Source organism: Protopterus annectens, chromosome 6.part0, assembly GCF_019279795.1.
Source record: "Protopterus annectens isolate FY-2018-M chromosome 6.part0, PAN1.0, whole genome shotgun sequence".
NCBI classification, from domain to species: Eukaryota; Metazoa; Chordata; order Ceratodontiformes; family Protopteridae; genus Protopterus; species Protopterus annectens.
Genome location: NC_056737.1, coordinates 1,132,996,675 through 1,133,023,842, shown reverse-complemented (window position 1 = coordinate 1,133,023,842; position 27,168 = coordinate 1,132,996,675). Strand labels below are relative to the sequence as shown.

General features: G+C 45.1%; 1 protein-coding gene across 1 annotated transcript in view; it reads right to left on the bottom strand.

Moving 5' to 3' along the window:
* The window catches only part of BAZ2B (bromodomain adjacent to zinc finger domain 2B), a 3,835,724-nt gene that overhangs the window by 207,966 nt on the left and 3,600,590 nt on the right, over positions 1–27,168 (bottom strand). Inside the window, exon 37 of the mRNA XM_044074749.1 lies at positions 19,779–20,038. Coding sequence (XP_043930684.1) covers positions 19,779–20,038 — 260 coding nt within the window. The remainder of the gene's footprint in view (positions 1–19,778; positions 20,039–27,168) is intronic.

Below are 27,168 nucleotides of genomic sequence, written 5' to 3'. Positions count from 1 at the left end.
CTGCTGGACAGTGGCACAACAAACTAATGGGCACAGTATTTTTTCATATAAGGGGTGGCGTAAGCCACAAAAATTTGGGCTAGGCTTATAAATGCAGATAGCCTAGTATAAACCTATGAACAGGGTTGTCCCCATTGGGCAAATATTTGCTTCGCTACTAGAGGATTGAGAGACCATTCAGAATCGAATGACTGAGCCTGTCTGCTAGGATGTTGGACCGTCCCGGAATGTGCGTTGCAATAAGAAAGTGGTTGGTGGATATCGCCCATTCCCACACTCTCATGGCCTCGCGACAAAGAGGATAAGACCTGGTTCCCCCCTGTTTGTTGATGTACCAGACAACTGACATGTTGTCCGTTTGTACCGCAATCGTCCCAATCGGAAGAAGGCTGTGAAGTGCCTGCAACATCAAAAGCACCGCCCTCATCTCTAGGACACTGATATGCAAGGAGGTCTCTGTGTCGTTCCACGTGCCTTGGACCATTCTGCCTGAATAGTGCCCCCCCCAGGTGAGAGGCGTCCGTAGTCACTGTGGTGACGGGGGAAGGCATCGAGAATGGTCATCCCGTGTGAAGGCTCGGGGACTGGAGCCACCACACGAGCGACTCTCTGCAAGCCCTGCTTAGGGGAATAGGATGGGACAGGGGGTTGCGAGACAGGGAACATTGCACCTGGAGGGTCCACTGCAGGACCCTGATATTTAGACGGGCTAGGGGCAGCAGAGGAATTGCCGCCGCCATGGACCCTAGATCCCTCAGGATCAATTCCGCCGGTGGAGCAGGAAGTTGGAGAATGGCCTGAACATGCAACCTTAGGTTCTGAAGCCGATCGGGAGTCAGGAAGGCAAGCATTAGTCTGGAATCCAATCTCGCCCCTATGAAATCTATTACCTGTGTAGGAGCCAGAGAGGATTTGGCCATGTTGACAGTCAACCCTAGGTGTAGAGCAAGATTGAGGAAATAATCCCTGCCTGAACAGAGCAGATGCCTTGTTGGGGCAATGAGGAGCCAGTCGTCCAGGTACGGAAAGACCTGAATTCCCTGAAGCCTCAGGTGGGCCGCTATAACCACCAAGACTTTGGTGAACACCCTAGGGGCTGAGGTGAGACCGAAGGGGAGGGCCCTGAACTGAAAGTGACTGGCTCCCAGCCAGAAGCGTAGGAACCTCCTGGAACGTCTGTCCACAAGAATGTGGTAGTACGCATCCTTGAGGTCTATCGAGCACATCGAGACGTTCTCCTGTAACAGGGGGAGAATAGATTGTAGCGTGACCATCCGGAACTTTTCTTTGGGTACTGCCAGGTTCAAGAGAGAGAGGTCGAGGATGGAGCTCAAGTCCTCCGTCTTTTTTGGCACCAGAAAGAACATGGAGTAAAACCCTGATCCGAACTGATCAGGGGGGATGGGTTGGATGGCTCTTTTTTGTAAAAGCTGCTGAATTTCTGTAGCAGCTGCCTCCCTCTGATTGGGTGGTACGTCAGGGAGGCTTCTGGTTTTGGGAGTTACAATAAAGGGAATTTGGTAGCCTCTGGATATGATGCGAAGCACCCAGCGATCTGTTGTTATGGACTCCCACATTGCTAGGTGCCTTGAAAGACGCCCCCCGACTGCCTCCAGAGTGGAGCAGCTGGGCAACCCCTCAGGGGTTCTGCGTGGGCCTCTCAGAGAAGGGTTCTCTGGAACCAAAATTTCTGGGACCCCCTCTGCCTCTAGGGCGGCGTCCTCCCTGTCCTCCTCTGCCATGAGAGGACTGGTTGTCCGAAGCAGACTGGGACTGATGTGATTTCTGGAACCACATGTTCTTCTGACCCTTTTGGTTCTTAGAAAAGGACCTCTGGGGAGCAGAGAAGCGGACTCCGACGGCAGACGTCTTCCCGTCTTTCTCGCTCTGGACTAAAGTGTCGCGAACGGTTTTGCCAAACAATGCAGAACCATCAAAGGGGGCATTCGCGAATGACGCCTTAAAGGGTTCCGAAAAGTCACAATGTTGGAGCCAGGCTTGGCGCCTCATTACCAGGCCGGCTCTGCCAGCTCTAGCGGCTCCTTCCATGGTGTGAGACAACAGCCGCATAGAGGTGTTGGAAACTGAACATAGAGTGGACATTCTGGAGGAGTACAGCTGCTTGTCCCCTTCCGACATGGACTCTGGGGGGGAGGCAGCATATTCTTTTATTAGATCTCGCTGCATCCAGATGACGTGTGCCATATACTTCAGCGCCCTCATGGAGAAGGTTGCTGAACTGAAGACCCGCTTCCCAAGGCGGTCCATCGCCCGAGACTCCTTGCTCGGTGGATGGACCGCGGAGCTCTCCTGAGCCAACTCCCTCTTGTTGGCCGCCGCCACCAACATGGCATCCACGGGGGGACCTCTGCTCCAGTGGGTTCTTTCTGCAGGGGGACTCAGGATCCTATCTGGGCACTTGGGGACTGGCTCTACAGTGTCCGGCTCCTTCCAAGCCCTGGTGGAAATAAGGTCCACCAGGGGGATGGGGGGAGGGGACTCCCAAGAGGTAGATGGCCCTGCTTCGAGCACCTCTAGGAATACGGACTCATCGGAGGAAGCCTTGGGGGCAGACCACCCTCCCCTAATCCTGAGCATTTCATTTCATTTGGGGGGTGACCTTGGGGAGCCTTCCCCTTCATCTAAGTCCGTATCTTCCGTAAGGGACTCGGGGGAGTCCACGTGTCTGCTCTTACACTTAGCTTTGTGAGGAACCTCCTCGGGGGGGGGGGGGGGGGCTGTCCGTGGAAGTCTCACCAGCAATGTCACGTTGTAAAGGAACACCCAGAGGCGCTGAAGCAGGCTGCCCCGAAGGCCGGGTGATGGGAGCCTGAACCAGCTGAGAGGGAGTGCAGGGGGGAGCCGAAGCCAGGACCAGAGGCCCAGATGCACTCAACAGTGCCCTCTCCACCACAGCGAAAGCTGAGGGGGAGCCACTCTCGATAGGATCCGAGAGTAGACTCCCACTCGGATCGAGCGGGACGGATCTGGGGCCGAGACCCTCGGATCCGAAGGACCAGTGTGCTCCGACTGGGACGGAGCCAAAGTCACACCGAATCCCTCGGATCCGAAGCTCAGTCCACGGCTCCGAGAGGTCGGATCCGACAAGCTCGAGGGACCAGTCGGAGCCAAAGTAACCAGTACTATCGGCTCCGACCCACCCCCGGATCCAACATGGCTCGGCTTTGAATGCTCCGAACCGGAAAGCGGGTTGGAGAAGGAGCGATTGGAGCAGAAAATGGGGTTGAGCTCCCCCCCCCCCGGAGGGGGGGGAGGCAAGAGCACTCCCATCTGCAGCTGGGCCTGGATGAACCTCCTCATCATCCAGTCCATGTCTGCATCTGACATGCTAAAGGTGGACCTCGAAGAGGCCACCGAGGCAGACCTAGAGTGCCGCCTCGATGACCTCGACGGGGACTGGGTCCCCTCCTCCCCCCCCGGGTCCCGGTGAGAAACAAGGAGACCGGAGCCGAGAGGAGGCGATCCAGAAGTTCAGGATGGAGAAGCCTGTTTGGCGGGCGGGACCGAGGAAGAGTCCTCGGCTTGCCGCTTATGGTACTTCTCTTTACGTTTGGCTTTCCCGGCCTCCCTCTCCTCCGGAGCCGAAGCGGGAGGTTGAGTCCCGACTGGAGGGAGGGAGACGGGGGTGGCTACCACCGAGGGCTGGGTAGGGGCCACAGAAGCACCGGAGGCCGGAGCCGAATCCGGGGGCAAAAGGCCCGCCAGAATCAGCTTCGACCTCCAGTCCTTAAGTGCCCTGGGGTTGAACGCTGCGCAAATCGCGCATCCCGAGGAGAGGTGTTCAACCCCAAGGCACCTAACGCACCGGGTGTGGCCATCCGCCGGTGAAAGCTTATGGCCACACTCGGTGCACTTTGAAAAGATGGCTTTAGGGGCCTCCGACATAGTAGTACAGAAACACACTCACTAGGCCCCTACACACACCACAAACACACACTACGACCAGCGAGGGCAGGGAGGAAAAATAAACACAAATTAAGTTAAACAGAGAGATATATAGGGCTAAGGATACCTAAACACTCGCTCTCACTCACACAAAGAGAAGGGAAGTAAAAATAGAAAGTTTTTCTCACAAAACGTAGCTAAATAGCAGGAGTTCAAAAATCCAGCTTGTAGCTTGACGCGCGGCAAACTAGAGCTGAGGTCAGTCAGGGTTGGCAGCGGATTATGGGTAAAGGGAGGAGCTAGCAGCTCGGATCTATGCTGTGGTACAAGTTGCCGGCTCGGATCCGAGATCGGATCCATATCCCAAAGGTTGCTGACAAATGAAGTTCCTACTTCAGATAGTTTATTAATGGGTAGCCAGTCCACTTTTTCTTAAGGCTAAAAGCTACTGCTTACTGAAAGCATGTAATTTTTCATATCTGGGAGATATAATAACAGAAAGCAATCTGTGCAAGTGGGAACACATGCTCTGACATGTTCTTTAGCATGGTTAACCTTAACTTTAGAAGTGGAAATGCCAGGGGATGCAGCTGTTGATTGGGGCAACTGTTCCTATTTGCAAAGTGTTTACAGTTACATTTGCACAGTTGCTGTGAGTTAAAAGGGGTTAAGGTCTTGAAAATGTGGTTAGCTTTTTTATTTATTCAGTGGTTTTATATTAAAGTGATAAGTCTTAAAAATGTAACATGGGTTCAAACAGAGATGAGATTGACAAAATGCAAGATTAGCCTGCCAAGTATTAGTGTATTCATGTAAGCTGTAAGTTGGAAACATATTCAGAAAAACTGTTGTATAAAATAGGTGACAGTAACTTTTTTAACAGATTGTCTGCTTTGTGAGTATTGCCATGGAATGTAAATGGCCTTATAGATACAGGCAAAAGCAGAAATCATTGAAATATACTGAGGGCAGGGGACAAACAGCAATGTTATATGAGACAGATATGGATAGAAATCAGCATGTGAATTTTACAAAGAAAATAATTCAGGGTGGTTATTCAGCAGTGTACTGGGGAAAAAATAATGGTTGAGTTGTGTTAGTAAAATGATTATAGGCAGGGGAGGAGGATTACATGGGCATGTATTTATAGTCCACCGAAAGCTGCTATTAAGGAGCTTATGAGAATTCCGGGAGAAATAATAAGCTTTCAGCACTAAATCCTATTCATGAATGGGGACTGGAACCCTGATTTGCTATAGAGAGGACATATCAGGGGGACCTAGAAAGGAAATAACAAAAGTAGACCGATTTCTGAAGATGCATATGAGAATATTTGGTATGGATAATGTAAATACAAAAGTAGGAACTTAGAATTTACACATTATTCCCCAAGATACCATAAAGTACAGTTTTGTACCTACCATAAATGTAGATGTCCGAACTGGATAGCATCTGCAGTCATAACAACTGCGCATCTCTGTTGGTCTTCGGGTAAAAAAAGCATCCGACCATTTTTTTCCCTCAGTGTTTTGCCCCCCCAGCCCTAAGTAGCCCTCTTGAAGGCTACAAAATTTGATATATGCCAATGTTTCCAAAAGATAGAAATAAACAAAAAAAATAATGTATGTACATATATACAAACAAATACACTATAAAACTCCCCCCCAGCTAGCTATATTGAAGGGTAAACACCCTAGGAGTACCACAGAGGGGAAGGGAGGGAGGGTACTCCTGCTACCCAGCTGCTACATGGACATATCTACATTTACGGTACTAACTAACAAACTGTCCCTATGGATGCATCTGCAGTCATAACAAACTAGGTGGTATACCATAGCCAACTAGGAGGGAGGATAAAAGTAAACCCTTATTAGTTGTGTGGATCTTTTGCAGTACAAACAGCACCCGATCTGGAATATAGAGATTGCCTGGTTTAAAGACACTCTGGATACCACCTAGGCATAAATGGTAGGATAGTCCCTGACTCCACTCTCTGGTGGAAGATTAGGAAGATTGCACTGGGCCATTAAGGCTCAGGTTCTTTGAAACCCCTCCGTGAGTAAAAACAGGTGGATCAAAGCTGTATTCTGCTGAAAATAGCTGATGCATGTCTTTTGATGGGAGAGGGACAGGCCTGAATATAATGTCTTTAACTCTTTGGGAAAGTTCTGGGATAGCTGCTGCTATGTGATGTTCCATGCAGTCAGTTGCAATTTTTTTAGGTTTGGATGTGATGCTGTAGTTGTGTTCTGAGTTAACATCAAAGGCATCAGGTAAATTGTCCATACGGGGAGACATGACATTGCTCCAGTGGGTCAGTAAGTGGTGTTGTAGCTACAGTTTGGGAGCTACGATTTATCTCTTGACGCTCTTCCTTGATTTTAAAGTAGTACTTGTGTGTAGGGTGGGAAGAGGAAGGAATGCATATTACATTAGGTTTCCAGCTTCCAGAGAGGCGAATCCACTTTCCATGCTAGTGGGGAATGAACTTCCTTGTGCAGAACTTTGAGCTGAGATGATGGTTCTGCTTAATATGTCTGCTAGAGTATTTCTTTTTCCGGTACAAATATTGCCTGTAAAACTGGATGTTAGCTGAGTGTGCAGGGGTCCACAGCTCAGTCATTCTTCATAGGGGTATGAATGAGTGCCTCCCTGTTTGTTGATGTACCACACTGTGGTGTTGGTTGTCATGTGCTATCAACTGGCCTCTCTTGGATGGTTTTTTTGAACTTTTGATGCCAGTTTTACCACCACTGCTTTTTTTTGAAGGTTGATGTGCAGGTGAAGGATCCTGTGTCTTGTGTCCGTCATTGGGCCTGTTTGTCTAGGTCTAGGCGTCTGTAGGTCTGGTCTGGCTTGTGTGACGGCTGGCTTGACACATAGGCCAAAATTGTAGACATGCCTGGACTGAGCATGAAATCTCTGCCCACCAATGGAAACTCCGCTTTTTCTGTTTAATGGCTGTGTCTGTGTTTCTAGGCCATGTCTTTAGGTGGGACTTTTTTTTTCTCACTCTTGTAGTAGCAAATGGATGTGTGATCAAATGTACCAAGATTATGCATAAGTTTAACATGATCCGGTAAAGCTTGCTCCTTAGCCATGCATGCCTTCTTATCACTGTGCCAGTCATGGCTGATCTAAATGAAGCCTCCAGTGCATCATCAGCCACATTTTTGGAATGGGTTGCTAACCTGTTGTATGTTATTTACCATTTCTTTACCATATTTCTTATCAGAGATTCATCAGTGGTTAGTTTTGTAGTTAACTAAATAACATAAACTCTGGTATTGTATCGATGTGAAACTGACAGTTTTAAGCTCTAGAGCTGAGAAAGTGTAGACCAGTGACCCCATTTTACCCCATCTGTCTAATGACCTTGCTTCCTTTTAGGAAGGAATAGGGTTTTTAGCAAGCAATAAGCTACTGTGGGACCCTGGGGGATAGTTTCGGGGGGCCTTGTAGTGGTATGAAGGAAAGGTGGCTAACCCTCTGCACCCTGTAAAAATCTGTCTGGGGGGCAGGGGCTGGGGGTAAAGAATCTGAGCGGAGCAGACATCATTCCAAATCATCCACCACAGAGATCGCCAAGGGAATATGCGGGCCTGTGCTGTGGGGCAGGTCAAGGTCTTTCTTTCTTCTCTCTGAAAACTGAAGTTGCTATTAACTGCTCTCGATGCATGTAAGATGGCATGTAAGGTTTCCCCCAAGGAGAATTCTTCTGGTGGTGAATTCTTCAAGGATTTCATCTTTCAAGAAATGAGCAGGAGGGGAGAAAGGAGCACCTCTGGCTGGTTATGGAATGTGGCTCAGGAGACATCAATCATCAAGGGCTCTGGCTCAGGTCTGGGTGAGATTGAGATCTCTGGGCTGGGTGAGGGGCCCTCTCTGGGTGAGGTTGAGATCCTCTAGAAGTGGAAAAGTTGATTTGAGAAAGAGAAGATTTTGAGAACTAGAAGAGGGCAGGCATTGTGGGGTTTAGCAGGCACTGTCTTGATGGCACAGCCTTAATTTAGCCCTGGCGAAGGCCCAAGTATGGGTTGCTGGGGTAGAGACATCCAAGGAATGTGAGATAATGAGAGAGATCGTAGGGAATGATGTTCAGCCGATTCCAAGCGTAGAGATAAGTGGTTGCCCAGGCCGAGTAGATTCGTTTCAACTGTGGTCATTTTCACTGGTTTGTAGAAAGTATACAGACTTGTTTTTGATCAGGTTTCGTTTCGTTGCCGCGTCACCAAGAGGTTTGCTTAACCATTTTCGGGGCGAAGATTTGCGGACAGAGGATCGGTCGGAGTCTTCGTTTTTGGCAGATTGGGTGATCCGTTGACGGTCTCCTAATGCCTCAGGACCAAATCTTGCCAAGCAGCGCTGCAGGCCAACGTTGCTACTGCAATATTGGCCAAAAACACAAAAGAAAAGTTTGCGAAAAAGACGCTACAAGATATTTGGCTCCTACAGGTTAAGGCATAATTAAGGAAAAAAATTGACATCGGCTTTTGTGTTTCGGCGAGTATTTTATTAACTTAGCTTGAGGCAAGAAAAGGCAGAACCAGGTGCCTCGGGGTACTTAGCTTTTAGCACTTAAGTAACAGCTTCTGCTTCGTTTACGCTCTGTAAGAAAGCGAAGGAGACTTGCTTGGGTTGTGCTGACATATACCGGCCGACCACCAGAGGATCGGATCAAAAGGCTGACCGACGACATCACAACCCGGCCGACCCGACTTTGGAATCAAGGCTGAGATCAGCCCGGACGACCCGACCGACAAATCCGGGTTAGTTTGCCTGGCAGATGCAAATCTGGGCTAGAATGGATACAAACTACATTTCAAAGGAGCATGTGCATGTAAATGAAAGCTCTGCGACTCATCAATAACAATGTACTAATAAAAATAAAGATAAAGATGCAGGGTAATGATGTAAAAATAAGATACTGGTACATTCCTAGTTATCAGTTGAAAAGAGAGGAATTTACGGAATAGGTAGTGGAAATTATTCAAGACTTTTTGGGAAACAGAAATTCCTTCAGAAGGGACAGCTCGTGAGTTGAATAAAATGAACATAGAACAAAATTGGTAGAAATAAGAGAGAGAGAGATGGGAAAGAAGGGTTGACAAAAGTTAAAAGTACTGCAGAAAAAGATGAAACTGAAACAAGAACATGAGCAATTGCGGAATGCTAAAGGGAAAATAAGAGAGTATTTAGATAATATGCATGAGTTTGGAAAGGCTGCTGTTAAGCAACTATTTCTTGACAAATCCTGAGAGCAAAGTACAATGACTTAGTCAACAAAAGGTAAAAAAAATGTTGTAGACACACCTAGGGAGACTATGACAAGAAAAGCAACCAGAGCTCTTATAGATATACTAGAGATATTTTGAAAATGTTATAGTTTGTATAAAGAAGAGGAATGGGGAAAGAAAGAAAAGACACAAACGGAACTATTTGCGGAACATTTAATTATGCCAAGATTAGAAGTAGTTCAGAATTAAACAAGTAATAGCAAAGATTGGAAGAAATGAGATAAGATAATGGCAGAAGGGAAGTCTCCAAGAAGAGAAGGTCTTTTTGTGGAAATCTTTAAGTTAGCAGGGAAGAAAGTGTAAATACCTGGAAGGTTTTATTTGACATTTTAAACCAGGTAGGGAGGATGACGAATAGCATCTTGGAAGAAAGGGGTGACAGCTTTATTATTGAAAGGTGGTGAAGACCCTTCAGCTCTCAGTTTATATTGACAAGTTTCAATTTTTAAACCATAATTATATATTTAGCACTTATGTCTATATTAGGTAATATAACAGCAGTGGTGCTACCAAAATTAATAGATAATGACCAATGTGGTTTTGTGGAGGGGGAGGCAAAATATCTGACAACATTAACAGAACAATGATGATCCAGAGGAAGCAGAGTATAAGAAAATGCCACTATTTTGGTTTATCTTTATAGAAACAAAGCATTCACTAGAGTCAGCAAGAATTTTAGGAGTAGGACAATGGTAGTACTTGCATTCCTCTTAAGAATAATATGGATAATAAGGGCGTTACATGAATAATATGGATAATAAGGGCGTTACATGAAGATTCAGAGGCAAAAATTATGGTACAAGGTTTCCTCTCTGGCAGTCTGTTTGAACAGAGGAACCAGGCAGACCATCTTCTTCCCACACTGTCATTTGTAATACATTTGGAAACACTGGCAGAGAAAATAAAGGATTTACACATATAAGGATATAACTGGTATGGTAATCAAGAAAAGTTGTCATTACCTGATATTATACTTGATAAATCCAAAAAAAGGACATTTCAGTGTTGTAGAACATTTTGAAACTACCTGAAGTCTTTTTCTGGATTTAAAATAAGTGAAGATAAAATCAAAGCTGTAATGGAAAGCTGTGTACCCATGCATGAATTAGTTCAGCAATATCCATACTTACTGGTCAAAACTAGATGAAGTATTTAGGTACAAGACTTAACAAAGATTCTGTTATGAAAGGAAAGGATATGTGGGAAGAAACTAAATAAAAGATAATACAGAGATTAAGATAATGGATATGCTTGATTATGGATACAGACAAGATACAAGCATCAAAAATGTTATTAGTCTCAAGTCTTTTGTACAGGTCAGGAGTATTATCATCAACCAGATGAGAAGCTGTGGATGAAAATAAAAAACTGAAGGAATTTATTTGGGGAGGTGCTAAAGTTATGAGGGGGATAAGCTGATAACAGAGTGGTTTTAGATTACCTGATTTGAAGGAATAATTTACAGCTATGATATTAAGGCTCATATATACAACTCAAGCAGAAGGTTATAAATCAAAGTTGAAAGGGATAATGAAATGCAGGGATGATGGATAAAGAGACTGGGATTTTAGATGCAAGTCTTTATTAAAGAGAACAACAACAACCAAGTAAAATATTATATTCTTAAAGTAAAAAGTAATTGGAGAAAGGTGATTTTACCAATACTGATGGCTGCAATTAGGGCTATAGAAAATAGGCAAGGGGGGTCTGCAATTTACTGGATGAAATTAGAAAAGAAACCAATGTACTGGGAGCAAATAACTCAGGAGGGCAAGGTAACAGAGTGGGATGAGACTAATCAGAAATTTACATAGGATCTGAATTGCCTTACTAACTTTAAAGGTATTGGCTGCAAAAAAAGCAATTACTAGAAAATGGAAATCAAAATCTATACCCAACATAAAATGAAGTTCTGTATATTGCAAATGAAATACAAGAACTGAAAGCAGATCTTTAGGAAAGGAAAGGATTACATTTCATAGAAATAAATTGAATCTGTGGCAATACTATATGCAGAAAAATATTCTGGATGAGGAGGAGAATGATTTAAGGGAAGGCAGGAACTCAGCAATTTATGTAATGCTGGAGTAAATGAAAATTGTTAAAAAGAAAAGTATACTGCATAGCAATCACTACAAAAACTGTTAGTACAGTTTGTCTTTACTATTAATGTATATAAAGATTTAATAAAGATATTTAAAAAAACAGTAAAAGGAATGAAGTATCTTTCTCATCTCAGCAATAATTTCCAAGATCAGGTCTTTGAAATAATAAGGAAGCCTTGCAACCCTCTCTCCCAAGAATTAAGATCACATGATCAGCTGGGATAGAGAGACCAATATTATACAGACATCAGGGTCCACCTTGGAGATGGTTAGAAATACTGGGTATATACATGATCAGAAGTGACTGTTCATTATAAACCCGTCTCAAAACTGGAAGGTGAGGGACAGCATTGTCTAATATTTCTTTCTCCCTTGCTTACAGATACAGAACTTGACAGTGATTCACGGTAGACATGGTTAGAGTTCCCTAGAGGGCATTCCATACTGCCAACATCTGATGGGTGGTAAAGGTGTGGAGCAGGAAATGCAGCACAAAACTCATTTTCAAAAGTAGAGAAGACACACTGGATGCAAGAGTGCAGATGCAAATCCACCAAAAATCTAATGTTTGATGGATGTGTAATGGGAAAGAGAAAATTGGTATGAACATATTTTTTGAAGTGTAATGAGCTGGCAGATTTTAAAGGTACCCTACAGAGGATTCTGTCAGAAATATTGAGGGAGTAATTGGCTGTAACTATGGAAATGATTCTTTTCAGCTGGGAGACAGAATCAGGACTGCCTACATACAGTACAGCTTTATTAAAAAGAAGTTATGTACTCACCATAACGTTCCATCTGAGTAGGTACTTCATTTGTCTGCAACCTGTGGGTATCGGATCCGATCTCGGATCTGAGCCGGCAGCTTTCCAAGCTACAAGATCCGACCTCCTAGCTCCTCCCCCTACCCATAATCCCCTGCTATGTGCTACATTACCTCAGATCGAGTTTTTTTGCCTCTTACACTACTCCTACCCTCGATAGAGGAAGCAACACCAGATCACTGCCCTAACAGCATAACAAAGATTTCTTTGGTGATCAGGAGTCCCGAAAAAGGTTCGGGGGATGGCAGGGGGGGGGGTCGGTTGCAGACAAATGAAGCACCTACTCAGATGGAACATTATGGTGAGTACATAACTTCTTTATCTGAAGTAGTTACTTCATTTGCTCTGCAACATGTGGGACAGAGTCCCCAGCTACCTAGGGAAAACCCTGGGCGGCCTTATGGAAGGATATTCCGAAGCACCGCGGAGCCAAAGGAAGCCCCTACCTCTCGATACCATATCCAACTTATAATGAGAAATAAACATATGAGAAGAGGACCAGGTAGCTGCTGAGCATATGTCATCCAAGGGGATCTTGGACCAGAAGGCTGCTGAGGTGGCCACAGCCCTCGGTTTGCCTGCAGATAAGTACCCGTGAACTATGCATTGACAAATCCAATTTGCTACAGTCACTTTGGAGATGGCCTTACCCATGGCCGATTTAGCAAATGACACGAACAACTGGTCCGACTTGCGAAAATCTTTAGTCCTGTGCAGGTAAAAACGCAGTTGTCTGTGCACATCCAATTTATGCAATTGTATTCTCCTCTATTCTGAAAATTTGGGAAGAACACGAGTAAATTTATTGATTGATTGATATTTGACTCAGAAGCCACCTTAGGTAAGAACGACAGATTAATCCAGAGGAACACTCTATCCTTGTGAAAAATGAGATAAGGATGCTTCATACATAAAGCTTGAAGTTCTGAAACCCTTTTGGCTGAAGTAATGGCCACCAAAAAGGCTGTTTTCCAAGACAAGAATTTTAATGGAATCGAAGCCGCGGGTTCAAAGGGTGGGCCTGTCAAGGCTTGTAAGACTAAGGTCAAATCCCATGGGGGCACCACCATGTTCACTGGAGGCTTCAAGAGGAAAACGCCCCGCAAGAAGGTTTTACATAATCTTGTAGAAGCCAAAGATCCTAGTCCGTCTCTCACATCGAAATGGTAGATGGCTGCCAATTACACTTTAACTGTAGAAGCACTTGCTCCTTATCTAAAGATCAGTGACAGGAAGTCTAGAATAGTAGGAATAGGAACTGTAAATGGATCCAGGCCTCTATCTTTAGCCCAGACAGAGAAACGTTTCCATTTGCTGTAGTAAATTTTCCTAGTAGTCAGCTTATGTGCTGTGACTAGAATGGCCTTAACAGGAGATGAGATACCGGGAGTCCTAGCCATCAGTGGAACTGGAGCAACCAAGCCGCAAGCTTGAGGTTCACCAGGTTTGGGGGTTGGTATCCCGCCGGATGTGAAATTAGGTCTGGAATGGGATCCAGTATCCATGGCAAAGATGCACTGCGAGACCGCAAGTAAGGGAACCAGATCTGGTGAGGCCAGAATGGGGCTATGAGGATAACTCTGCTCCCCAACCGATGGGCTTTCTGTATGAACTTCGTCATGAGCGGAAGGGGGGGATAAGCATAAAGTAGACCGGGCGGCCAAGCATGGACTAGAGCGTCTCTGGGATTCTCCCCTTCGGGGGGAAGTATTGCAAAGTACTCGCTGCATTTTGTGTTTAAGGGAGAAGCAAAAAGATCGCAGCGAGGCCAACCCCATTTGAGGAAGATCTGCTTCGCAACTGATGGATTGAGGGACCACTCGTATGGAGTGAGAATCACTTTGCTCAGTTTGTCCGCCAAAATGTTGGACCGACCCGGAATGTGCGTTGCTACCAGAAAATGGTTGGTGGATATCGCCCATTCCCACACTCTCATAGCCTCCCGGCAAAGGGGGTAGGACCTGGTTCCTCCTTGCTTGTTTATGTACCAGACTACTGACATTTTTTCGGTCTGGATTGCAACAGTCCCCAGAGGTAGAAGGTCGTGGAGAGCTTGCAACACTAGAAGCAATGTCCTCATCTTTAGGACATTGATATGCAAAGCGGTCTCCAGGGGAGTCCACGTGCCTTGGACGGTTCTGCTCGAACAATGCCCCCCCCACCCGAGGCGAGAAGCATCCATGGTCAGCGTGGCTTGGTGGGAGGGACAACAAAGGGCCTCCCTTCCCTGAGCTCTGGGGCGTGGAGCCACCAAAGAAGGGAGTCCCTGCACAGACTGCTCAGTGGAATCGGGGTATACAACAGATGGAGTAGTAGAGACCACTGAACTAGAAGGGTCCACTGCAGAACCCTCATCCGCAGAGGCACGTGAAGGGAGAGACTGATCGCTGCTGCCATAGATCCTAGTGCCCTCAGGACTAATTCCGCCGCTGGAGCCGGACTTTGAAGGAGGGTTAGCACCTGAAACAACAAGCTGTTCAGCCTGTCCGCAGTTAGCATAGCTCGGGAGATGCGGGTATCTAACTTTGCCCCTATGAACTCCAGGACCTGTACGGGGCAAAGAGAGGATTTCTGAAGGTTCACAGAGATGCCTAAGCTCTGGGCGAGGGTCAGAGCATAATCTCTTGCCACGCAGAGCTGATGCCTGTTGGTGGCGGTAAGGAGCCAGTCGTCTAGGTACGGAAAGACCTGAATGCCCTGAAGTCTCAGGTGGACTGCAACCACTGCCATGACCTTGGTGAACACCCTGGGGGCTGAGGTGAGGCCGAACGGGAGAACCCTGAACTGGTAATGACTGGCTCCCAGCCGGAAGCGGAGAAACCTTCTGGATCATCTGTCCATCAAAATGTGGTAGTACGCACCCTTGAGGTCTATAGAGCACATCCAGTCATTCTGCCGCAGAAGGGGGAGAATAGATTGGAGGGTGACTATCCAAAATTTTTCTTTGGGAATGAACAGGTTCAAAGTGGAGAGGTCTAGAATGGGTCTGAGGCCCCCTGTCTTTTTTGGCACTAAAAAGAACCTGGAGTAATAACCCACTCTGGACTGGTCTGGGGGGACGGGCTGGATGGCTCTTTTTTCTAGCAACTTCAGGACCTCTGTAGCCGCTGCCTCCATTCGATCAGGTGGAACATCGGGGAAGCGTCTGGTCGAGGGGGGGGGTGGCTTATGAAGGGGATGGTATAACCTCTGGATATGATGTCGTAATGGACTCCCAGTTTGACAGGTGCTCCGACAACCACCCCCCGACTGCCTCCAGAGAGGGACAGCCGGGTAAGCCCTCAGGGCTGCTGCGCGGGTCTATCCGGGAAGGGTTCCCTGGACCCGAAGTTACGCGGTCCCCCTCTGCCTCTGGGCCGGCGTCCACCTTGTCCTCCTCTACCTCTAGAGGACGAGGGGTCCGAAGCTGGATGGGATTGCTGGGACTTACGGAACCACAGCTTCTTTTGTCCCATCTGATTCTTAGAAAAGGATTGTTGGGGATTAGAGAAGCGGACCCCGATGGCAGACAGCGTCTTCCCATCCTTCTCGCTTTGGACCAGCGTCTCGTGAACGGTCTTGCCGAAGAGCAAAGATCCATCAAAGGGTGCATTCGCGAAGGATGCCTTGAAAGGATCTGCGAAATTGCAAAGACGGAGCCAGGAGTGATATCGCAAGATGACCCCGGCTCTGCTGGCCCTAGCGGCTCCCTCCATGGCATGGGAGAGTAGACGCATGGACGTGTTAGAGATGGACTTCAGAGTGGCCATCCGAGTCGAGAAAACTTTCTTGTCCTCGATCGACATGGACTCCGGGGGGGCTGCAGCGTATTCCTTAATTAAGTCTCGTTGCAGTCTAATGGTATGTGCGATGTAGTTCAGCACCCTTATAGAAAAGGTAGCTGAACTAAACATCCGCTTCCCAATGCGGTCCAGCACCCGAGATTCCTTATTTGGCAGGTGAACCGACAAACTCTCCTGCGCGAGTTCTCTCTTGGTGGCAACCGCCACCAACATGGCATCCACGGGGGTTCCCTTGGCCCAAGACTGTCTATCCACTGGGGGGCTAAGGATCTTGTCGGGTCGCTTCGGGATAGGCTCCATGGTGTCGGGCTCCTTCCATGCCCTAGCAGTAATTAGGTCTACCAGGGGGTCAGCCGGAGGGGACACCCAAGGATGTAGAAGGGCCTGCCTCAAACGCATCCAGGAACATGGATTCATCCGCAGAAGGTTTTTGGGCAGACCACCCCCCTCTAATACGCAACAATTCCATTATGTCTCCGAAGGAGACATCCTCGGGGGGTGACCTTGGGGAACCTTCCCCTTCATCTAAATCTGTGTCGGTTGTAACAGACTCGGGGGAGTCCAGGTGCCTCCTCTTGCACAAATGTTTACGAGGGACCTCCTCGGTGGGACTGTCCGAAGAGGGCTTGTCAACGGGGTCCTGTTCCTCCAAAGGAACCAACTGGAGGGCTTGAGCAGGCAGTCCCGATGGTCGGATGGTGGAGGATAGACCCACATGCAGCGGGGGTATGGGAGGATCTGATGCCCGAACCAGGGACCTGGAGGTCCTCGACAGTACCCTCTCCACAACCTCAAAAGCTGAAGGAGAGCTACTCTCTCCAGGCTCCGAGAGCAACCTCCTCGGCTCCGAGGTAGGGATCGGGGTCGGAGCCGATGCAGCCGGAGCCAAGAGAGAGGTGTGCTCCGAACCCAACGGAGCTGAAGACACACCAGCTCCCCCGGATCCGATGCTCAGCCTTCGACCCCGAGAGCTCAGATCCTACAGACTCGAAGGCACAGTCGGTGTCCAAGCGACCGGAGCTATCGGCGCCGACGAATCCCCGGTTCCGAAAGGGCCCGGATCCGATGACTCCGAGACCCGAAAACGGGTCGGAGAAGGAGTAATCGGAGCAAACATGGGGGCCGCACTCCCCCCCAGGGGGGGGGCAAGAGCACCCCCATCTGCATCTGGGTCTGGATGAATCGGCGCATCATCCGATCCATATCCGCTTCAGTGAGGCTTCTAGTTGATCTTGAAGAAGTCATCGAGGCAGGCCGGGAGGGCCGCCTAGACGACCTCGAGGGAGACCGATACTCCTCCTCCGGCTCCACCGAAAAGCTAGGCGAATGGAGCCGAGAGGGGGAGGATCCAGACACCCTCGAGGGAGACCTAGCCAGTTTAGACGGCAGGGCTGAGGGTTGAGTCTCAGCCCGCCTTTTATGGGACTTGTGTCCCTTGTCTTTGTGTCTTTTCTCCACCGTAGTGGAGGTACTTGAGTCCCCCGAACTGGCAACCAAAGAAGGAGGATGAGTCCCAGGTTGAGTCAGGGGCACAGAAGGCACGAGGGCTGCCGAGACAGCCTGTGCCTGAGAGGGGGAGGAAGAAGATACCGATTCCTGAGGCAACAAGCCCGCCAGGATCAGCTTGTTCTTCCTGTCCCTGAGAGCTCGGGGATTAAAGGCCGCACATATTGTGCAGGCCGATGACAAGTGGGCCACCCTCAAGCATAAAACGCACTGAGTGTGGCCATCTGCCGGTGAAAGCTTATGGCCACACTCAGTACATTTTGAGAACACCGCCTCAGGCCCTTCAGCCATAACACCACTCACACCAAGAACACACCCAAACACTAAGAGGGGGGAGGGTGAAAAAGCGGGAACTACAAGAAAAACTAGTTAGAAGGGGAAAATAAAGGTATCTAACTAAACTACACTAAGCTAACTAACCCCAGGAACTACACACTCTCACAACTAGAAAATATCTTTTTTTTTTTTTTGGTCACAAAAAAAAAGGGTTAATTTCACCAAAAGCCAAAAAGCTCTTCAAACGTAGCTGCTTCAGCCACGGCAAACAACGATCTGGGGTAATGTAGCACATAGCAGGGGATTATGGGTAGGGGGGAGGAGCTAGGAGCTCGGATCTTGTAGCTTGGAAAGCTGCCGGCTTGGATCCGAGATCGGATCCGATACCCACAGGTTGCAGAGCAAATGAAGTAACTACTTCAGATCTATAATTTATTGGCTGCCAAAAAAAAGCAATTACTAAAAAATGGAAATCAAAGTTTAAACCGACTGTATTTAAAGTATAGAATATTGTTACAGAGAAAAAAAGAAGAGGAAGTGAGACCTTTAGAAAAAGAAATGAGTAAAGTACATATAAATAAATGGAATGCAATACATGCAGAATAATGTTCAGGAGGAAGAGTGAGATTTAAAAGAAGACAGAAATTGAGCAATGTATGTGATGCTGGGGTGAATGAGCTCTTATAAAGAAAGAAAACATATATGCAATGTATAATGCATGAAAAACATTAACAGTTTTTTTCTTTCGAAATAATATATGTGTGTGCCTATATCATGATAATTTAATTAGGGTTTAAAAATAATTAAATATTTATCATTGAGAAAATCCAACAACCAACAAAACAACAAAACAAAGTATAGCATTAAAACACCTGAACGGAATTCAGATTATATTTCAAGATGGTATTACTTATTTACCTCTAAAAATTAGTGAAAGTAAATGGTCAATCTCTGGGAAGGGAGCTCTTAAATAATATCCTATTCTCTATTATGTAGCCAAGGGACCCAAGATTTCATCATGTATCACTTCTTCACATGACCATTTAATTTTCTGAATTACATACTTCATCAAGTGAAGATCAGCACTCTTCATCACTTGGGGAGGGGGTGGTATTTCCATATTCTCATTTCTGATTTTCCTGCATAGACCAAGACTGACCAAAGTAAGGGTTCTTTCTGACATACACAAAACCTTTATGATGGAGTCTGAAAGCTACTTTACATGTTGTTGTGTCTTTCGGCTTTTCCCGGTTAGGGGTCGCCACAGCGGAACTCCGGTCCGCTAATGATTGGCAGTTGATTTTTACGTGCTGAGTTGCCGGCCCTAACACACAACCTTCAACGAAGGTACGCCCATTCAAGCATGTCTCCACAGAAGACGCTCTAGCTGAGAATCGAAAGGGACAACATCTTGCTGTGAGGCGACAACACTACCACAGCACCACCACCGCGGATATACAAATCTGAAATTTTGCCCAAATATTTTCTATCTTATATACTCTACTTTCAGACATGAGTCAAACTAAAGAATGCCCATAATGTAGGCTTCCATGATCCCTCTATCACTTTTAAACATCTCCAAGAATAGAAAAGATTCCAGAAACGAAAATGGATATTATTACAGGAGTGAGAAAGGCTGTATACATTCATTCCCAGTCAAAGAGCACAATGAACCCAAGGGCAGTACAGGACATATACCTTGAGGATTAGGCACCCCATATAAGGAAAAATCCCCTGATGGATGCTGAAATAATGAACCCACCCAGCCAACCCTTACTCTGCCTCACTTTGCCCACCAAATGTTCCTGCTTTATTCCTGCTGCATTTTCCTTCAATGCAATGGAACAGTATGCATCAACACATTCCGCTGTAACTGTTTTAGTTCACTTCAAAATGTGTTAAACTGGGGAGAACAGATTTAAATTAGATAACTCCAAGAAAACTGATCAAGTTGAAATGTCACATCTATACAAGCAAAAGTAGTTTCCTTTTCAAGTTTTATTACAGAGTTTACAATCTTCTTTCTGATATCATGAAAACGTTCAGCAAGGAATCCATCAAATTAACCAGGAGGACACAAACCTGCACAAAGACATGTCCTGGGAGTCATCTCTCATAAGTGTTTTCTTAACAGGTGATGAATTATCAGTCTTAAGCAGAGATGTTTCTTCTACCTTTCGCTTTTTCATTTCTTTACTGCTTTTCTTTGGAGTACTGCTTGTACTTCCTGAATCATCATCATCACCTTCCATAGTTAATGACAATTTCCGACATCTCTTCTGTTCATTACTTTTTTTGGTTTTAATAAAAGCTTTTTTACTTCGTGGAGACTGACCACTTGCCTAAAATGGAGAAATTACTATTAACAGTGCAAAAAAAGATGACAATCTCAGACAAGAAAATCATATGTCATTTTCAGTAAACTGAATAAATTTTCAGGTATATTTGAATGATGCAGCACAACTAATACAAAGGATGGTTAACTCTCTTGTTTACAAGGCAGGCAAAGCCCCTCACAATCTCATATAAGGGGCTTCAGTATTTGCACCCCTAAAGTAATACCAAACTTGAGGGTTGCTAAACCTTGTGCCACATTACAAAATGTCAAAAATCACCCAGTTGATTAACTAGGCCAGATCATTACACCATCAGTGAAAAGTGAATAATTTGGACAAAAGAATAATAAAAATACAGTGTAAATACAGCACCAACAATCAATTATAGGTGAAATGTGGTGTTCTACTCAGTGAAATTAAAATCAGAACATACTTTAAATGAAAGCAAACAACAATGCTTCTGTTCAGCATTATGAGGCAAAATATGAAGCTCAAAAGGTGTGGCTACCAGTCTTTTATTTAAAAAAATGTAATCTTTCTCATGTAAATAAGATAAAATAATAACTTTCCAGTTGTAAACTATGCTGATGTATACTGCTAAACATTTTTTACAGCCAATGGTGTTGATTACACAGTTCTTGCCTACGTTATTGAAACTGATTATCTTCTCCTAACATTTCAACACTTTTCATACCAAGATGAATCACACACCATGCCTTTTCTCTCTATATGTCTGTGTATGAGCTTCCCATTCAGTAGACTAAAAGTATATGTGTGCCTTTACACACACACACACACACACACACACACACACACACACACACATATATATATATATGTATAGACACACAAATATACACACACACACACACACACATATATATATATATATATATAAACACACACACATATATATACATATGTATATATACATACATATGTAAATTCACGCACATAAACACAAAATATTTATGTATAACAGTGTTGCACATATATTACACAAACCACTTACAAGAATGAAAAAAAAAATGAACCAGCAATGACCAAATCAGTGTGTATAAAAAAAATCTAAAGAGTTGCTGAAATACACAAGTACCATCATATATAAATATGAGGAGATTCCTTAAGACTGGGGACATGCATTTATTATACCAGTCTTTATTACACCAGTCTTTAAGGGAAAGGGAAATAGGACAAACCCAGAGTCATACAGACCCTTAAGTCTAGTTTCATGTTGTCGATAAATAATGGAGAAGGTAATTATTGGATAAGTTATTGTCAGAATTTTAAAGGTTGGGACTTGAAACTATATATCAGTATGCATATGTTGAAAATAGATATATTAATATATCTATTAAAACCTGTAACATGATGCTCTACAACAATACAACAGCAGCTATTAATGAAAAACTGTGATGTGATGTAATTTATATAGATTTAACTTCAGCATTTGACAGGGTCATACACAAAACACTGATCAATCAATTAAAAAAATAGGTATTGACTTACTCTTGATAAGATGGACAGCCGCATGGCTTACAAACAGGACATGGCAAGTATCATACAGCAACTGGAAAGGTGGAATTATTGGTTACAGTCAGGGCATTCCACAGGACTCTGTCCCTGGCCCTTACTTGTTTAGATTGCATCTTTCAGATCTAGCTTTTTCATCTGAGGTGTTTTACAGTCTGTAAACAGATGACCTGAAATTGGGTGAACTGATTACATGTGCTATAGATATAGCATGTCTGCAAAAGAACTTGACTAAACTGGCTATTTGGGCACAGGAGAATAATATGCTGATAAATACATCAAAACTAAGCATATGAGATTTGGGAGATGTAAATTGAAATATGAATATTTAATACAGCACACAGCAACTGAAACTGTAGATTCATTTAAGGACCTGGGTTTATGGGTAGATCCAGTTTTGAGTTTTTCTAATCATAGCAACTAATTGGTTAATGACAGTTATAGAACTACAGGTTGTATAAAAAAAGATTTATAAAGTCTAGGACATCAAAAGTGAAGAAATCATTGTTTGTTAGTTACATTAGACCCAAACTTGAGTATAGAATAACAATATAGAAACCTTATAAGAAAATAAGCATGAGTAAACTGGAAAGAGCACTGTGGAAATATACCAAGTGCATCCACGGATGTGAAAATTTAAGTGATTATGAAAAAAGTACAGTTTTGTACCTACCATAAATGTAGATGTTCGAAGATCCACATTGCAGCAGTCATAACCTGTGGGTAGTCCGCTGTCCTCGGTCGGCCCGAATACCAAAGAGTTAGGCTGGCGTCGGTCATGGTCGCTTATTAAAGCACATGACCGACGTCATATCCTCAGTCTTTCTTGCCCCAGATGTCAGAAGGCCCTAAAAAGAAAGGCCATAGCCAAACACAGAAAACCTCCAAAACCCATGTACAAACAATATTTACAACCCAAACCACACAATCACTCCAAACTACAGAGGGGAAGGAGGGAGGACTGCAGCAATGTGGATCTTCGAACATCTACATTTATGGTAGGTACAAAACTGTACTATGTTCTTCATCTCACATTGCTGCAGTCATAATCTGTGGGTAGAATCCCAAAGCAAAGGTAAAGGGAGGTTGGCAAAATCATAAAGCATTGGGAGCTGCTAACATGCCCTGTAAAACTGCAGTGGCAAACCCAGCCCTAGATTTGGAATAAAGAGGGAGATGGTAATGTTTAGAAAAAGTGTGCACTGAACTCCAAGTAGCTGCTTCCAAAATATCTTTAGTAGCTACACCCCTAAAAAAGCAGTAGAAGTGGCAGTAGCCCTAGTGGAATGAGGTCTGATTCCAGCGGAATCTTCTTACCATGATGAGAATAACAAAAGCAATACAATGGCCAATCCACTTAGAAATAGTTTGTTTTGAAACAGGTTTCCCTAGCCCAAAGCAAAAGAAACAAATAACTGTTGAGACTGTCTGAACCCTTTAGTTCTGCTCAAATAATAACGCAACTGCCTGTGAATATCCAAAGTGTGTAAAATTTTCTCCCCTTTATTTTGGGGATCAGCATAAAATGTAGGCAAATGAATAGATTGGTTCAAGGCCACATTTGAAACCACTTTAGGCATAAAAGTAGGGTTAGTACGCAGGGATACCCTATCCTTATGAAAAATCAGGAAGTGTTCAACTGCCATTAGAGCCTGTAATTCAGATACCCTTCTAGCAGACGTAATGGCCAACAAAAAAGCAGTCTTCCAAGACAAAAACTTCAACTCAGATGTAGCTGCAGGTTCAAAAGGAGGTAAAGTGAGTTTTTCCAACACAAAATTGAGATCCCAGGAAGGAGTAGGAGCTCTACGCGGGGGTCTTATGTTCTTTGCCCCTCTAAGAAATTGCTTAAACAAAGGATGAGAGAATAATGGTGGGTCACAGTCATAGTGAGCAGAAATGGCTGCCGCATGAACTTTTACAGAGGAGAAAGACAAACCCTTGTCTAATAATTCTGTAAGGTATTGAAGTGAAAAGTACAGTTTTGTACCTACCATAAATGTAGATGTCCGAACTGGATAGCATCTGCAGTCATAACAACTGGGTTGTCCTGTCGTCAGGCAGCCCTTCGGTCGGCCGGATTCCAAAGTCTGGGTCCGCTGATGTCGCACTTCACCCGACGTCATCTCTGCTGGTCTGTATAAAGGCATCAGCCGGCCATTTTTCAGTGTTTCTTGCCTCAGATGCCAGTTGCCCTCTTGGAAGGCTAAAATTTGGATAAATGCCAATGTATGCAGACAAGGTAGAAGGCAATCACAAAAATAAGTATGTATGTACATATATACAAACAAATACACCATAAGAGACTCCCCAGCTAGCTATTAGGAATGTAAATACCCTAGGAGTACCACAGAGGGAAGGAGGGTGGGAAATCTGACTGCAGATGCTATTCAGTTCGGACATCTACATTTATGGTAGGTACAAAACTGTACTATGTCCTTCATGGATGCATCTGCAGTCATAACAACTGGGTAGAATACCATAGCTAAACTAGGGTGGAGGAAGAAAGGATTATGGTGTAGTTAGGATCCCTTGCAGTACAGCAGTGGCAAACCCTGCTCGGGATCTAGAATATAGAGGTAAATTATAATGCTTGGCAAATGTATGCACGGAGGTCCAAGTAGCCGCCTCAATAATGTCCTTGGTTGCCACTCCTCGTAAGAAAGCTGTGGTAGTGTCTGTAGCTCTTGTTGAATGAGGTCTTATGTTCTGTGGCATTGGTTTTCCATGGTAGGAGTAACAGAATCTTATGCAATTTCCTATCCATTTGGAGATTGTCTGTTTGAAATTGCTTTTCCTTCCCTTCCTTGTGCATAGGCCACTAACAGTTGGTCAGTTTTTCTGTTACCTTTGGTTCTGTCCAGGTAGTAGCGTAACTGTCTATGTACATCCAAGGTATGTAAAGCTTCCCCCTGTTCTGTGGGTTGGGAAAGAAGGTAGGTAGGTGGATTGCCTGGTTTAAGGACACTCTGGATACCACCTTTGGCATAAATGTAGGATTAGTTCTCATGGACACTCTATCTTGATGGAAGATCAGGAAGGGTTGTACTGCCATTAAGGCCTGGAGTTCTGAAACCCTTCTTGCTGAAGTAATTGCCAGGAGGAAAGCAGTTTTCCATGATAGGTGTTGAAGATCCGCTCTTCCTGCTGGTTCAAATGGTGGGAGTGTCAATTTTTCTAGTACAAAATTTAAGTCCCATGCTGGTAGTGGTGGTTTCCTAGGAGGTTTTACATTCTTGATTCCTCTGAGGAATTGCCTGAGTAGAGGAGAATACAGGTGGATCAAAGCTGTATTCTGCAGAAATAGCTGATGCATGTATCTTGATGGAGGAATAGGACAGGCCTGTGTAGAAGCTCTGCCAAGTACTCCAGGATGTTAGCAATGTCTATGTTTGACACATCTTTTCCTCTTTCCGCACTCCAAATGGCAAACCTTTTCCATTTTCCTGCATAGTTCCTTCTTGTTGAAGGTCTGGGCTTCAAGTATAATGTCTTTAACCCTTTGGGATAAGTCTGGGTTAGTTGCTCTTAAGTGATGTTCCAGGCAGTCAGCTGTAAGGTTTTAGGTTTGGATGCAGGATGTTGTAGTTGTTCTGAGTTAACATCAAAGGCATCAGGGTATTGACCACATTCTCCCCTGAGACATGCTCCTCAGCAAGGGATACCAGTGTTGTCTTGGCCAATTTGGAGCTATTAGAATTATCCTTGGTCTTTCCTCCTTGATTTTCAGCAGTACCTTGTGCATCAAAGGAAGAGGTGGGAATGCATAAGCTGTCAGGCCTTTCCAACTGAAGGAAAGGAGTCCACCTTCCATGCAAGAGGGTGACTGCAGAATTTCCTGAGCTGGCGGTTGAGTGGGGATGCGAACAGGTCTATTTGTGGCATTCCCCATTTCCTTGTGATGGCCTTGAAGATGTCCGGGTGCAGCATCCATTCGTGAGCATCCGAGGTGGTTCTGCTTAACATATCTGCTAGGGTATTTTCTTTTCCTGGCACAAAGGTTGCCTGCAACTGGATGTTGTAGTTCAGAGCCATGTTCCAAAGTTCCATAGTCATTCTGCATAGGGGGTAAGAATGAGTGCCACCTTGCTTGTTGATGTACCACATGACTGTGGTGTTGTCTGTCCTTATCAATAAATGGCCTTCTTTGAGGAAAGGCTTGAATTTCTGGATTGCTAGCTGCACTGCCAGCATTTCTTTTTGGTTTATGTGCAGGTGCATCTGGTCTGGAGTCCACAATCCTTGTATGCATTTGTCCAGCATGTGCCCCCAGCCTAGGTCTGAGGCGTGATGGTCTGGCTCGCTTGACATTTGTGGAAGGGCAAGCCTAGGTTTGCCTGGCATGCTTGGGCCCACCATAGGATTTCTTGTTTCAGGCATGGGATTAGTGGGATTTCGGTTTCTAGGCTGTGCCTGTGTTGAGACCATAAGTTTTTTAGGTGCCACTGTAGTTTTCTCATATGCAGTCTGGCATGAGGAATCAGGATTATGCATGCTGCCATGAATCCCAAGGCCTGCAGTACTTTTCTTGCTGTTAGTTTGTTCTTTTTTGTTAATGCCAAGAAGTAAAGAGGGAGTTGTTCTTGTTTTTCTGCAGTCAGGAATGCCATTTGTTTTACTGTGTCCAACTCTGCACCCAAGAATGTTCTTGTCTGGGATGGTATGAGCCTTGACTTTTTAAATTGACTGTGTATCCCAGGGCTTGTAGCGAATGACCCTTTGTAAATCTGTTGTCAGCTTGTCTTTGTTGTCCGCTTGTAACAGGCAGTCGCCCAGGTATGGATAGATTTGGATTCCTGTAGCCTGCAATGAGCGATTACTGATGCCAGGCATTTTGTGAATACTCTGAGCAGTAGATAAGCCAAAGGCAATGCTGAGAATTGATAATGCTCTGATCCTGCAAGGAATCTGAGGTATCTTCTGCAATTTGGTCGGATGGGGACGCAGGTATGCCTCCTTGAGATCTAGAGTCACCAGCCAACACTCCTTGCCCAGCATGGGAAGAAGTTGCTGTAAGGTCAGCATTTTGAATTTTGGAACGATGAGGTATGTGTTTAAGATGGACAGATCGAGAATGGCCTCCAAGTTTTTCTTTTCTTGGGACTAGAAAGAGTCTGGAGTAAAATCCTTTGCCCTGTTGATTTACTGGTACTCTCCACAGCTCTCATCTTGATTAGTTGATCTACCTGGTTTAGAGCTTCTGTTTTTGAGTTGGAGGTAAGTTTGGCATTCCTCTTTTACTGGTAAGGTGTGGAAGTAGAACCTGTAGCCTTGGTCTATGGTCTATATAATCCACTTCTCTTTTATGATATAGTGCCAATTTACTGAAAATAAGGTTAACTTTCCGCCTAAACGTGCTGCTATTTGCTCTCTGGTAGGCGTGTCAGAGCCAAGTCACTCTGATAGACGAGTTGCAGTGGGAGTGGTTGTATCAGTGCGGCGCTGGTTAGTACCTTGCCACTGTCCCCTCTGTAGGCATTTCCTCTGGATTGGTTTCTGCCTCTAGAGCCTATACCTGCCTCTTTGGGTCTTTGAGGTGTCTGGAAAGGACCAATTTTTGGCAGGCCAGTTTCTGCTAAACCGAGGGGGCTGAACCTGTAAGA